Source organism: Macaca nemestrina, chromosome 8, assembly GCF_043159975.1.
Source record: "Macaca nemestrina isolate mMacNem1 chromosome 8, mMacNem.hap1, whole genome shotgun sequence".
Lineage (NCBI taxonomy): Eukaryota > Metazoa > Chordata > Mammalia > Primates > Cercopithecidae > Macaca > Macaca nemestrina.
This window is the reverse complement of record NC_092132.1, coordinates 12,208,557-12,223,369: the sequence shown is the minus strand read 5'-3', so window position 1 is coordinate 12,223,369 and position 14,813 is coordinate 12,208,557. Positions and strand designations below refer to the sequence as shown.

The following is a 14,813-nucleotide window of genomic DNA, read 5'->3' as shown; positions in this document are numbered from 1 at the left end:
TATAGTACACATTTTTAAAAAGCATCCAACTAACTGGGGCTTGAGACGTATGCTTCTTTGTGACTCACTTTGCCTCGAAAAAAATAGAGTCAAAAGAAATACAAGGTTGATAACTCTCAGGTAATACTTGGCAATTGATTTCAATAAGCCAGCATTCAATAAGTCAGCTAGAGATAGTTAAGTTTCTAGAGGCCCAGTGGTCTGGCCAGGGCTTAGAAGTCACATGTCTGTTTTCTCCCAGGAGAAGCAGACAGAAACCCTGGGTTTGGAGTTGGAATACCTGGGTTCAGGTTCTGTGCAGCAGAGAATTTCTCCCTGAAAAGACATAGTCCTTCCTACGTGATTTCACTTCATAGTGTTGTGGCAGGAAATAAATCATGAGAGTGGGCAAGAAAGCACCTTGGCCCGTGTGTGGTACCACAGGGAAGCAAGTTTGCCAGCTCCACAGCTGCTTCGTGTGTAGAGGCACCTTCCCCCAAGTCAGACAGTGCAAGGGACTTGCTCCCCATCAGCCTAGGTTGTAATGACGAGTTTCATCAAGTTACATTGCAGGCATTAAATCATGGATAATAACATTCCTAATGATGAGTACAACCAACTTTGAGTGCAAATTACACATCAGGTATTTTACCTCCATTGTCTCCTTTAATCTGTGCATCAGCTCTGTGAATGCTGATCATAACATCTGCAATTTACAGATTAGGAACTGGAAGCTCAGAAAGACAAAGGAAAATGGCAAAATGGCCATGGGAGGAGCTGGAATTAAAACACCAGTCTGTCTGGAACAAGAGCCATGAGCTTTTTACTTTGCTTTGGCCTCACCCTCTCATGGGGACAGAAAGGAACTGTCCGCCACAAGCATGAGATGGCACACTGGTTAGAACATGGAGCTCTGGCACCTGCAGCCTGGGCTCAAATCCTGGCTCTGTCACCCCCAGCTCTGAGACTCTGGGGAAGTGGCTTCAACTCTACCCTGGAGCCTCCTCTAAAGTTGAAATAATACTGTTGTTACCCAACTCCTGGGATTGCTCTGAGAGGTAGGTGAGCTTCTACACGTACAACCTGCATTCAATGCCAGGCACACAGGAAGTGCTACTTGAATGTTTATCCTCGTCTTCATTGCTGTGTCTGTGCTGGGCACTGCTGAAAGAGCTTTGTAGGAATTAACTCCTCGATTCCACACCATGCCTGATGGATAAGGAGCTCACTGAGCACCTGCTTACTGGGCTTCCCATCCTTCCCGTCTCCCCGTGAGGTAGACACCGCTGTAGGTAAGGATTCACATTCCAGGGAGGGGCTGAGAAGTGCGAGAGGTGCCAGGAGGGAGGCAGAGTCCATCCAGAGGACCCTCTGATGCACGGATGCCCCAGGGCAGAGCCGCCAGAGCTCCTGCTTGTCCGGGTAGCTGCCCACCCCGCTCCTTGTTGCTTTGCTTATTGGAGCTGCTCTGGGGAGGCTGCCTGAGGGAGTCCTCCCGGAAAATGCCACAGGGTCCATTTCAACAAGGGCAACTTTCAACATTTCAACAAGGGCAGCTTTGTGTGTGTGTTTGTGTGTATGTGTCTGAGTGTGTGAGTCTATCTGTAGGTGTCTGGGTGTGTCTGTGTACCTTTGAGTATGTGTCTATGTGTCCGTGACTGTGTGTGTTTGTGTCTTTCTGCGCTTACGTGAGTGTGTGTCTATGTGTGTGGGTATCTCTTTCTGTAGCTGGATGTTTCTGTGACTGTGTGTTTCTAAGTGTGGGTCTCCCTGTGTCTGTGAGTGTATGCCTGTGTTTTTTATGTGACCACGAGTATCTGTGTGTGTAACTGCATAGCTCTGTGTGTGTCCCTATCTATGACTGTGTGTCTCCATCTGTGGCCATGTCTGTGCGTGTGTGTGTTTCTGTCTGTGGCCGTGTGTCTGTGCGTGTAAGCGTATGTCTCCGTCGGTATCTGTGTGTGTCCTTAACCCACTTAGACAAACTCCAGGTCCCCTGGTGCTGCTTTAAAACAAAGCAAGGCTCCTGTGTTATGTGATCTCCAGCCAGTGGCTCACTCTGATCTCCAGGATTTTTAAAAGAGAGAGAGAATTCTAACTCCCAGGATCCTCTGAGAAGCAGTAGCATAAACTCCTTGATTGCGTGAGTGCGTCTCCACCTGTGGCTGTGTGTGGATATGTGTGCTTGGGCAGGGGCAGGTCCTGGCTCCAAAGCGACTACAGTGACTAACTGAGGTCAAGGCACCTCACCATGGTCGGAGGCCCCAGGAACAAAAAGCAGCGGTCAGCAATTGTGGTTTTGACCTGAACTATTTTTAAAGTTAAAAAAACAACAACCAGCGGAAACTCCTCGCCATTGAATAGCTAGGTCAGATTTAGATAAAGCCAGAACCCAGGGCTACGGACCTACAGGCATGCCTGGGCGGACTGAGAAGACTGATCCCTTTACATCCTGTGGGGTCCCATGAATGTCACTGCACTAACCACAGTGCAGCCACAGCTCCCGCTGTGCAGAGGACACGCTTCTTCACCTACCTGGCCTCATGCATCTTTGCAGCAACCCTGTGAAGTACGGTTGATTGTTCTCATCACAGATGGTCACTTGCCCGAGCCCACTTCACCAGGGAGTGACACAGCTGGCGTTCAAACCGGGCCCTTCTGCCCCGATCTCATGTTCTCTGCACACCTCTGCATAGCAACTCCCCTCCTGCCCCTGAGTGCTTTGTCTTAATCAAGTGCTTTCAAATGAAGGCCGAGTCAACCGTTGGCTTGCTTACACACCAATTTTCCATGGTGAAAAAGGTTTCCTTCCGAAAGATCAATTTAAACAACATACTTTCAGAGAAAGAAAAGTTCTCTAAGCCATCTTGCAATATCAGTGTGACCCATGCCTTTAACCACTTCCTCACCATATCAGGATCCCTGGCTTTTTATAGCCAAAGAAAATACTGAGAACGTCAAAGAGGGCCCCATCCTGACATTCACATCTCCTCTCTGCCTGCCTGTGGGCCCTTCTGCAGTTTGCTCTTCAGAACACAGAGTTTTGAGCTTGAATATTTTGAGTGTGTGTGTGTGTTTTCTTTCTTTCTTTCTTTCTTTTTAATTTAAAGTACACCCAGTGGTTCTCAGAAAAGCTGCCCTGCTCATTGTTGGAAAAATAAACCTGAGGGCACAAGAACTCAACAATAGGCTAAATCATATTGACCCTTGTTCCTTGAGTCATTGAATTCCAGGCCTCGGCCTGGCTGAGTAGTTTACTTTTATTGCTGCTGCTTATCAGAGGATCCTGGGAGTTAGGATTCTCTCTCTTGTAAAAACGCTGGAGAGCAGAGTGAGCCACTGGCTGGAGATCACGTAGCACATGAGCCTTGCTTTGTTTTAAAGCAGGACCAGGAGACTCTGAGTTTGTCTAAGCGGTTAAGGACAGAAAACCATGTGTATCTCCCAGCCCTTTCTGGAGTCGATGGACCTAGTTGCCAGGCCTGTTCTGAGAAGCCCAGAGCCATTACAAAAGTTCCTCTGACACCAGATCTCACAGTGGCCATGTCCAGGATCCCCCAGTTCCACGCACTTGTGTTTTTCCTTGCCGCTGGCTGAGATTCTGACTGTCCAGCCTTGCCTCTGACCCTAGCCGCATGCCCCTTCTTGAGCTTGACAATAAACAGAGATCATCGTAACAACAGTGCCAACACCTTTCGTCAGGAACCTACCAGGTGTATGAAAGGGCCACTTCACAGTGGTTGTTTGGCCACTGGGGTCAGATCCCAGCCCTGCCTCCTACATAATTGTTAAATGGGACAGTAAGAGCAACCGACTTACACAATTGCTGTGAGGATCCGACGAGTTGAAATAGGGAACCTCTTGAGTGAGAGTGAGTTTGTCGAAGCCCTCAATCCACAGTTGTTGCTATTATTTCCATCAGTGGCAGTAGCAGCGGTAAGAGCAGTGGCACTAGTATGGCCATCACTGCCTCCCCTAGTTATCCATGTCTCTTCAGTGGGCAGCCAGTGTCTGAGCTATGGGGTGCCCAATGGAGGATGTGCCCTGGAACTGCACACTGGTCAGGACCCCACTCAGCTTGTTTGTTCCTCCCAGGGCAGATGACCCAATTCTACCAATAGTCCAGGCAGAGATGAACTTCCTGGAACCCAGCTCCTACCACTTACATTATTAGAAAGAAGAAACCTGTCTTTTTTTTTTTTTCTTTTTTTGACAGAGTCTCGCTCTGTCACCCAGACTGGAGTGCAGTGGCGCCATCTCGGTTCACTGCAAGCTCCGCCTCCTGAGTTCACACCATTGTCCTACTTCAGCCTCCCAAGTAGCTGGGACTACAGGCGCCTGCCACCACGCCCAACTGATTTTTTGTATTTTAAGTAGAGATGGGGTTTCACCGTGTTAGCCAGGATGATCTCGATCTCCTGACCTCATGATCCGCCCACCTTGTCCTCCCAAAGTGAGAAACCTGTCATTTTAGCAGAGAGTACCCTGACTTTGATGAAGCAGTTTACCCTTACAAAGACTGTGTTTTCATCGCCTCCTAGGTGGGCTTCCATTTTAAAGTCCAGCTCCATCTTAATGGAGTCAGGAAAGCTTGCTAGTTAACGAGCCCCCAGGAGGGGCTGGTGGGAGATGGTTCTATCTTTGCAGAGTTCTCTTCCCAGAGGACTTTGCTGATCTCCAGTCCTCTTAAAGAACCATCAGCCCTTTGCCTCTTTATACAAATTCATCTGCACAGCCAAGACCGAAGGTTCCCTTGAGCAGCACCCTCACTTCACAGGCTAGGAAACTGAGGCCTAGAGAGACACCTGTTCAATATCACACTGCATGCTGATATGCCGTTGACCAATCCTGACCTCCCCACTGTGTGCATCCCCAGAATGGGTCCTGGGACCCCCAAGCTTGGAGGAAGGATGCAGAACCCTGATGTGGCACTGAGGGCTCCAGGTGAGCAGGGACAGGAGATGATCTGGACCATCAGCCCTGAGCCTGCTTTCTCTTCCAGGGAGGCTCTGCACTCTCCCCAGCCGCCATCATCAGCCACGAGAGGGCTCAGCAGCAGGCAGTTGCTTTGGCAAAGGAGGTCAGCTGCCCTGTGTCATCCAGCCAAGAAGTGGTGTCCTGCCTCCGCCAAAAGCCTGCCAATATCCTCAGTGACGCCCAGACCAAGGTGAGCACACAAGTGCAAATTGGGAAGGGACATTCTCTGGTCCTTTACAAATAGAAAATGAAGACCTAGAAAAGAAGTGTGACCCACCCCAGCCATACCACACATGAGGCTGATGACCAGCTGGAGCTGGAACTCACATTCCCTAACCCCCAGAGCCGTGCATGTGCCACAGCCTGCAACAGTCTAAACATGGTTACTGAGGGTAGACAGATGCCTCTGCAATTTGTCTTTCTTATTTATAACCTGGGAATAGTTATACAGACCTTATAGAGTAGGAGGAGAGAATGAAGTAACACATGTGAAGGGTTTGGCCTCATGCCAGGACCATGGTGGGCAGGCGACCAAACCCTTGACAGGTCACAGCTACATGTATTGAGCATTGCAGACATGGCTTCACAGATGGCAGTGTATTTGAGTCACTTCATACCCTTATATGGGATAGCTGTGTGTTCCCTTTCTAGCATGCAAAGTTCTTGCTTGCAGACCAAATCTCTGGCTGGCCCTCACATTAATGAAGGGGACACTAGCAGGAATAATTGTTGTCATTGCAATTGATGGTCTGATCATCTTAGCAATGAGTCTGGACTCACAGAATTGGAGCAGGTCTTATCCTCAGCTCCCCTCAGTGTAGGCTAATTTGATCATAACTGGAGCTGGTGCATTTCACCTGTCAGTCACTGCCTCCTCTTCAACGACTGTCTCCTCCTGACTTCCTCACCCACCTACAGGCTCAGGCTTTCCCATCCCTAGCTGGGGACCTGCTGTCACCTCTGGGATGCTCCCCTGGAGACCATCATTGCTGAGAGTGAGATTCATTCACCTTCCAGCCCCTGACTTTGTCACATGGTGTCCTGCCTGCCAGTTGTCCTGGTCATTTTCTCCCAGTAGGGTCCCAGATGTATAACCAGCATTGGCATTCAGTATGGTTAAGACCTCTTTATGCAAAGCAATGCAACTGATTATTCCAGGACAACTGATTATTGTTGTATCCAATGTAGCTCCTGGCCGTGAGTGGCCCTTTCCACTACTGGGGTCCTGTGATCGATGGCCAGTTCCTCCGTGAGCCTCCAGCCAGAGCACTGAAGAGGTCTTTACGGGCAGAGGTCGATCTGCTCATCGGGAGTTCTCAGGACGACGGGCTCATCAACAGAGCAAAGGCTGTGAAGGTAGGCAGGGAGGGGGCCTCGGATGTCTCCAGCCAGGCATTTCCTAAGGGCTCTGGACCTCAATGTCTGACTTGATCAAGAGATATTGACCAATTGCTGAATAACTACTGTGTGCAATGCTTACGTGAGTTTAGGAAGTAGTAATGGGGGGATTCAGAAATTAGACACTTGCGGGATAGTGAGCAACACAGGCACATCCACAAATTACAGCTGTGAATAAATCACCGGGGAAAACTGGAGCTGACCCAGGAGCTCTGCAGCTCAGGGCTGCAAGTTAGAATACCCACGTTCTGGGCCATGCCACCCGTATTTCATGGAGGATGCTTGTCGTACTGAGAACTGAGACAATGAGGCGGGGGGATGAAGGGACTCTTGTTAAATCATCACCCTTTCCCAGTCCTGAAAAGACACTGAAGCACCAGCCTTCCAAGTTAAATTTCTTAGTAAAGAGAGCATGCACCATGCACCTGGCAAACACGCAGCTTTGTGCAGCTTGCTGGAGGCACAGCGAAGTGGGAGTGAGCTGTGAGGTCTGCATTCTGCTTGAATGCACAGTTCCTGCTCTCACCAGCAGTCACAGTCACTCACGAGGATGTGGCTAACCCTGGAAGAGACCGAGCACATGCTCCTCTGCCCACCCCACCCTGCCTTGGACAAGCTACTCTTGGCCAAAGCCTTGTAGGTGGTCAAGCCTGAGGAGGGGAAGCCCAGTGTGCATAAAGCACAGAGAGAGGACAACTCTGGGCGTAGGTGGAGTGCACCTTTCCCTGCACATGTACAATGTGGGTCTCTGTTGGCTCTGTTGAATATAAGGTAGTCTAATCGGGATTTTATTAAATCATGATCACAACCTAACAGGATCCTGAGTTCCTTTGGATAATCCTATTTCCTTTGGGTAATATATTTCACCTTGGGGACTCTATCCTACAGCAATAAAAGCTCTAGTTTTACATGATATATATACAAGAGTATTTATCGCATTGCATTGTTTATTGATTGATTGTGGCATTGATTTTTGTGGCAAAATATTGGAAGCAACTCAAGTGTCCATTAATAGGGAAATGGTTGACTAAATTAAGATACCAACAAGCTATTAAATATTATGCAGATGTTAAAAAGAATGAGCTAGATTTATCTCTACTGACTTAAGGGAAGCCTGTGACACATCATAAAATGACAAAAATATATGTAGAGGAATGTGAAATTAAGATAGCATTCATATTTTTAAAAACCAACCTGTATGTATCTTTATATTTGGAAATGTGTGTATTTGTATGTTTTTCTGCATAGAAGGATAACGGAGTGAAAAGATTCACAACATGCAGTTAACATTGGCTACCTCTGGAGAAAGAGTATTATGAATTATTACTATTGCTGTATATATACACACATGCATAATATGTTCCATATCATATATATTTATGTGTGCATGTGTATGTAGAGAGAGAGAGAAAGAAGCAGGGTTGGTGAGGTTCGCATATGAAGTTGATTTCTGAAGGTTCCTATCTGGAAGGCGGGTGTGGCATGTGAGCAGTGATAGAGTTCTCTCTGAGGGTGTATGTGTGAGTGTGTGTGTGTGTGTTGCAAGGGGGTGGTGTCAAGTAAAACTTAGTCACCCTCAGCTTTCATCTAACTAACTCACAGCCAGGGAGAAATACCTTTTATACCTGAACCATTTCACCATTTTTTCTGCCAAGCACTCATATGCAGTATAGCCTTTACCCTGAGGGGCTGAGACTTTATTATTGGACAAGACAACCATTCAGGAATCACTGAAAACTCCACTGCCTCGGAGTTTGTAGTCTCTAAAACAGGGATCTTCAAGTTGCTTCTGATCAAGACCCTCATCAGTTAAGAAATAGTAAGTTTAGTTATTTAAGTATAAATTATATACATGTGTACTCCTGTACTAATACACTGAATTATTATAAATGCTTTATTGAATCAAAAGAATGTTAAAGCAAGAGAAAGAAATGGAGGTTCTAATCTTAGTATTCCGTTGCTGCCCCTAAACACTCCCCGCCCTGGAGACAGTACTCTGAGGCATGAGCAGACGGGGATGGAGCTGGCCATTGACCAGGGACTCTTTCCCACTCACCTCCTTATTTGATACCTTCCTACGAGGAATGCACAATCTCTGTGCAGAAGACACTGTGTCCTCACAGCTCTGGTTCTTTGGTCCATGTGCTGAAAACTTTTCATGGCCATCTTCGACTTTTGAAAGAGAGGAAGAACTACTTTTATATTTCCAGGAACCTTGGGATCAGCATAGAAAGGGCTGATGGACTTAGGGAGGAGGGAGGCCCTGTGGTTAGTTCCCAGACCTCTCCCAATGCAGTGGAAATGCCATCCATCAGGGAGGGTGAGGGGGTGGTCCTTATTGGCAGATCTTGGACCATGGTGTTCAGAGGGTAGCTCAGGCTCATGTTTTCTGATTATACCCTTTCATTGTGAGAGAGATGACTGGGGGCTCATGGCTGCCTTGGGCTTCTCTGGTTCAAGCACAGTCCCAGGAGTGTCTGGAAGTTTCCTAATTTTGTCCTGAATTCCTTAACCAGTCCAGCCAGGGACCTGAATCCAGAGGACTGGGATCTCTACTCAAAGATGCATTTGCATTCTTCTCATTGAGTTTCCCTCTAAGGTTTTTAAGGAAAGCTTACTTTGTTCACTCACAAAGAAAGATGGGGCCACCAGCAGGAGGCTCACTGCCAAACAGGGGCCTGACTGGAGAAGCCAGCCCTGAAGTAGGGCACCCCCAAATAGAGAAACCTCTCTGAGGGCACAGCAGAGCAGCTTCTAGCCCTGATCCATGGCGGTCATCCCAGATACCAACCACAGGGCAGTGTTCCCCCAGCACATTTGTTCATTGGTTAGACCGTTCCTTTCTGGCTTCACTTCTTCATTCATTCCCTTGGGACATGCGTTAGTGACGCCACTGAGCAACTTTTGTGAGCCTGCATCCTACCGAGAACTCATCTAGGTGCTTATTGATGAGGAGGACTGCCTGCAGGAGGAGAGTCGTGACAGTGGGACTGGAAGCCAGCTCACAGCTCAGTGACACTGCATGTGATCATCTCCTAAACATGTGTCTGCACCCAGGTTTATTCCTCCTGGACTTTTCCTTTGAACTCTGAACTGGTTTAGCCAATGGCCCACTTGACATCTTCACTTGCACATCTCATGGTGTCTCATCCATAACACACCCAAAGTGGACTGCCGATTCCACCTCTGCTCCCATCCCCAACCAGCATGTTCTTCTGTAGTCTTCACCATCTCAGTAAACAACTTGGCAACTAAACAACTCATCCTTCTGTACTCAGGCTCAAAACCAAAAGTCATTCCTGACACTGCTCTCTCATATCCTACCAGCATTCTATCAGCAAATCCATTTGGCTGTATTTTCAAACTGTATCCCAAATCCAAGCCCCTCTCCCCTACCTCTTCTACTATCACCCTGATCCAGCCATTTTATTTGAGATTTTTGTGGTAGCCCCCAACTGTCTCTCTGCACCTGCCTTGCCTCTTGTAATCTATGAGAAGCACAGTAGCCAGAGCAATCCCTTTATAAGTCAGACCCTCTGCTCCAAGCCTTCTCTGCAGTGGCCTCCTCTCATGCAGAGGAAAAATCCAGTCTTCTGTTAACTGCCAGAGCCTATTTGATGTGACCCCTGTTAGCTCTCTGACCTTAACTCCTGCTCTTCCCTCCTGGCTTACTGATTTGTCGCTTTAGAGTTTCTCAAATAGGCTGAGCACATCCCACATCAGGGTCCTGGTATTTGCCGTTTTTTCTTCTTGAATGTTCTTCCCAGATAACTCACTGCCTTACTTCCTTCAGGGTCTGCTTATCAGAAAGACCTTGCTTGACCACTTGGATTCAGAGGGAAGCCATATCCCCAGCCTTCTCTATCCCTACATCCTGCACCCTACCCCAGCACTCAGACCTCCTGCCATATTATGTATTTGTCTATTGTCTTTCTTCCCCAACTAGAATGTTTGAAACTGCTATATCTCTGGTGCCTAGAAATGTGTCTAGTTCTGCTAGACAGGTCGCACACAACAGGCACATAGTAAACATTCACTAGGATGAATGAATGAAATTATGAAGAACTGACTATGTGGTGGGCCCTAACCCAGAAGTATTCAGTGAAATAATTCACCCTCAAAACTATTACCCTATGAGGTGGGGATTATTATTGCTATTTTTCAGAGAGAAACCAGAATTAAAACCCAGGTCTATCTGCCTCCAAAGTATCCTCTTCGCATGACAGCACTCTGGGAAAAGCCAGGCTTTCCTCCAAGAGCCTTCTGTCTACCATCAATGGTATGCTGGGTACTGAAATGTACACAAACCCAGCTAGAATAAGGGCTACTATGTGCAAAGGTCTTTCCAATTCTACCCACATTCTTTTTTTTTTCTATAGTCATTTATTGATTTATTTATAATTTTAAAATTTCAATAGCCTTGGGGGTTAGCCTAAGTGAAGTAACTCATGCTCTTACTTTACTTTATTTCAACTGTATGGCTGTGAGGTAGGGAACCATGAACCAGTATTTTACACCATTTTTTTTTCCCGGGAAAGAAAGGCTTAATGGGTTTACCAGATGTCTCTAGGTCAGTTAACTAGTCCTTTGGAAAGCCAAGTCTCCACTGCAGGTCTCTGACCCCAATTGCAGGGTGGGGGAGGGACAGGGGTGGCTGGTGGCGGGATCTACCCATGACCCTATCTGTGCTAAACACTAGATCAGGGATGCACTAGCACCACCTTATCCCTACCATATGCAAGCATCACCCAGAGAGATCCTCAGGATTCTGCCCCACACAGTACTGCAAGAGGGCACAGTGGACAACCAAGTGGAAACTGAGCTACGAGCTACGGTCCCACCCTTCCAACAATGAGGAAACTCCTTCTGGACTTCAACCCAATGTGCCCTTGCATTGCCCTCCCTTATCTCAGCCCACTCCCAACCTGAATTTAGAGTTGGACTTGTGCATTTCTCTGTTTCCCCCAAGAAGGCTCCATGGCACTTGGGTCCAACCACCATCAGCCAAGGAGACCTGAAGATGGCAGGTTCTGGAGGACCTCAATCTCAGCCATGCCTTTTACTCCATCCTCTGTCCTTTGGTACCCACCCAGTCCCTCCTGCCCCATCTGGGGCTGAGAAACAGGACATATCAATTGCAGCAAACTGCTACATCCACATAAACAGGGTGTTCAGCATGTTTTTGTAATACCAGCACCTGTTTGTTTAGTCATGCTGGGCCAGGTGTTTCAGCACAAAATACAAATTGAATTCCTCCCCTCAGAAGGGCTTGCAGTCAGATAACAGACAAGGCAAATAACTGAAACACCATTGATACATACTATATGGAGAGATGGACGTCTATTCCAAGACCTCAGGAGGTGGGGATCAGGTGCCGTTGGGCCCCATAGCAGCACTGTCAGCTGGAGTGACACAACGGTCAGGAACTGACGAGGACCCTGCTCCCTCGGTCATCTGTCAACAAAGCAGGGAGAGTGTCCTGGGTGTCCTTGGATTGCAATCATGAGCATCCAAGTTACCCAGAGTCCGAGCCTTAGTTTCCCTAACTGTAAAGTTGGGAGATGGTTAGTAAATATCCTCATAAAGATGTCCAAGAATTCAAATATACACCAATATCTGGAAAATAGTTTGGCTTCAATAAATGTTCATTTTTTTCACTTAATTTTTAAATTTTAATATTAAGATTGTGTCCCAAGCTGTTATCCCTTCTTCAGATAATTATACAGAGAAAACAGGAATACAGAGAACGTCCAATCTCTGAACCACCTCAGCTGACCTGAAACCGATTTTCCAAATTGTAGTAAACACAAATGCATGCTCTCTGCTCATGCCAAAGCTGCATAAGTATCAGCTGGATCCCAGTTCACAAACACATGCAGTGCAGCTTCCCAGGGAAGTCACAGTGGGACGGGAGTGGAGCCTCTTACCCCAAGTCCTGCCCCCTGGAGCCACCCACCACCTCAGCAGAGACCCACCCATTTCCTTCAGACCAAAGACAGAGGGTGGGTACGGGATCCGTCAAGTCCCTCTGAAGACCCTCCCCCACATACCACCCAAAGCCACCTATGGCCCACCCAGGGAGTCCTAATGACACCCAGCAAAGTTAGCAACCTACCGGTGGAGCATCAGGGCTGCCTGAGATGTTCTCCATTCGCGGCAAATGATCTTATTTTCTGAAGTAGCAGCTTTCTATTGAAATTCTTCATCAGGCGCTGTCATGAGGAATTTCCCCCCCTTTTCTCTTTCTTTCTAACTGGTGAAATTGACAGTCTGCCTACATTAACCAGGCATTCATTTGCATGATCAAAAGCAGATTTGTTCCAAGATGCAATGTTCTGCCTTCCCTTCCAAGCACAGGCATCTCCAAGGAAGGCGAGAAAAATCAGAAACAGAGCGCCTCCGCTGTGCCCCTGAGCTTGGCCAGGAGTCGGCCTCGTCTGGGAGCAGGTGGAGTGGGGGCCCTGTGAGGAGCAGTGGGGGGAGGGCAGCCCATGTGGGAGTTGGAAAGCAGCACCTGGCAGCCCAAGGCGCTGGCACAAGCCCCAGCACAGGAATATCCAGCCTTTGGTGACAGATTATAGTAAGAGGAGCATGCAGGAGTTTCCAGTGTGTGTGTGATTTCCTGAAAGGAGGCACTGCTGCCTTAAATCCCCAGCACTCAGGGATGGGAGGGTGTTAGGGTCTGAACCCAGGGCATCGCGGGGACCTGGATTCAGAAAAATGGGTCACAATTCTTAGCTTTAGCCACATGATGTAGGAGAGTTGCTGAACTGGTCTGAGCTGCAGTTTTTTAGCCTTAGAATGGACACAGTGAGACCCAGCCTGTCTGTCTCTTGCAGTGTTACAAGAAGTGAAAGAGGTATCTCCCAACACCCAGAGAGCCCTGTAGGTCTCATGGCTCTAGGCTGCCCTCGCACACTGTAAACCCTCCACCCTGGAGCCGTAACCCCACATTACCCCTCACAGCTAACGCTTACATGCCACCTTGTCTGATTCTCCCCAGGGACCCTGTGAGCTGGGATTACGGTTCAGAGAAAGCTGAGGATCAGAAGTTTTGACTTGTACCCCCCAAAATAATAAAATATTGTATTTCATGACTGCATTGGTATAAAGAAGAATGTAAAACAGGCTGGATTCATTATTATACTTTCATTATTATTATGTTTTTTCTTCTGATTTTAAAAGAAATTAGAAAGAAAATACTTCTGTGAGTCCCTAAAAGTGCAGTGAGCCCTTGGCCCTGAGCCAGCTGTCCTTGATGGAGAAGTAAGCCCTTGTCCCTTAACACCATAATAAGCAGTGAAGTCAGGAGTCATTCAAGCATTAATCCATGCAACATCTCCCCAACACAGATTTATTCAGAGGCTCCTATGTGCTGGACTCTCTCTAGGCTTTAGAGGGAACAGTGGTAATCCAAACAGATAAAGCCTCTGACTCGGAGAGTTCATGTTGTCATGAAAGGACACAGACGATGTAAGTAAATAAAGCATTTCCGATCTTAGAAGTGTCCTGAAGAACACTGAAGTGGGGCCATTGTAGAGGAGGTGATGGAATGGGGAAAATACTTTAGGGGCAGTCAGGGAAGGCTTTTCAGAGGAGGGGACTTCTGGACTGAGGCCTGAGCAATGGGGAGCCAGCGATGGGGATCGAGGTACAGAGCAAGTGCAAAGGCCCTGGGGCAGGAGTGGTCCTGGCTGTTTGGGGGTCACAGGGAGGTTAGTGCTAGGAGACCCAGTGGCCAGTGGAGGGACTGGGAAGAGAGGAAGTCAGAGGGATGAAGATGACCAGTTGTGAGATCTTGCAGGCCATCAGAAAAGTGACTTTATTCTCTTTGCAGTGGGCAGTTACTGGAATGTTTCAAGCTAATAATAGAAGGTAATTATATTGATTCACTTGTTTAAAAAGGGACATTTCTGGCAGTTATATGGAAAATTGACTATGGAGATGTGACACAGGAAGTAGAGATCAGATTGGGCTCTGTTGTGGAAATCCAGGGGTTGAGCTAGTAACTTAAATTAGGGTTGCAGACATGGATGGTCACAGTTAGAAATGATCAGATTTGGGATGTATCTTGAGTTGGCAGCTGACTATATGAGTTGGGAGTTCAGTAGAGAGGTCAGGGCTATAGATACAGATTTGGAAGAAAACCAAGAAAATGCGATTATCCCAAAAGCCAAGAAAAGAAAGCATTTCCAAAAGGAAGCAAAGGTCAAATGTCACAGAGTCAAGAGAGATGAGGGCAGAGATTCGACTCTTGTAGGTCATGGGAGACTTTGATGAGGGCCATTTCAGTGGAGTGACGGGAAGGAAAGGCTGATTGGAATAGGCTGGGGGAAGAGGGGAGGTGAGGACATGCTCACATTGCTTCCCAAACCCACCCTCTCTCCACTGAATGATGCTCTCCACTGGATGCAAACAGTCACCCACGATTTGCAGAGCACTTTGCTCATTCAGCAGCT

At 47.6% G+C, this 14,813-nt stretch overlaps 2 protein-coding genes across 7 annotated transcripts in view; one reads left to right on the top strand and one right to left on the bottom strand.

The window, feature by feature from the left end:
• Positions 1 to 12,888, bottom strand: part of LOC105492831 (Src like adaptor) — a 66,193-nt gene extending 53,305 nt beyond the window's left edge. For 3 of the 5 annotated variants that reach the window (XM_071067807.1, XM_071067808.1, XM_071067809.1), the window contains exons 1-2: positions 12,470 to 12,779; positions 11,676 to 11,808 (exon numbers count right to left, since the gene is read on the bottom strand). The gene's annotated coding sequence lies outside the window, so the exon portion shown is untranslated. Of the gene's footprint in view, positions 1 to 11,675; positions 11,809 to 12,469 lie in introns of all 5 variants that reach the window. The other 2 variants (XM_071067806.1, XM_071067811.1) reach the window with 2 other exon arrangements.
• The window catches only part of LOC105492833 (thyroglobulin), a 273,233-nt gene that overhangs the window by 224,584 nt on the left and 33,836 nt on the right, over positions 1 to 14,813 (top strand). For both annotated transcript variants that reach the window (XM_011760101.3, XM_011760100.3), the window contains 2 exons: positions 4,982 to 5,146; positions 6,145 to 6,312. In XM_011760101.3, coding sequence (XP_011758403.2) covers positions 4,982 to 5,146; positions 6,145 to 6,312 — 333 coding nt within the window. The remainder of the gene's footprint in view (positions 1 to 4,981; positions 5,147 to 6,144; positions 6,313 to 14,813) is intronic.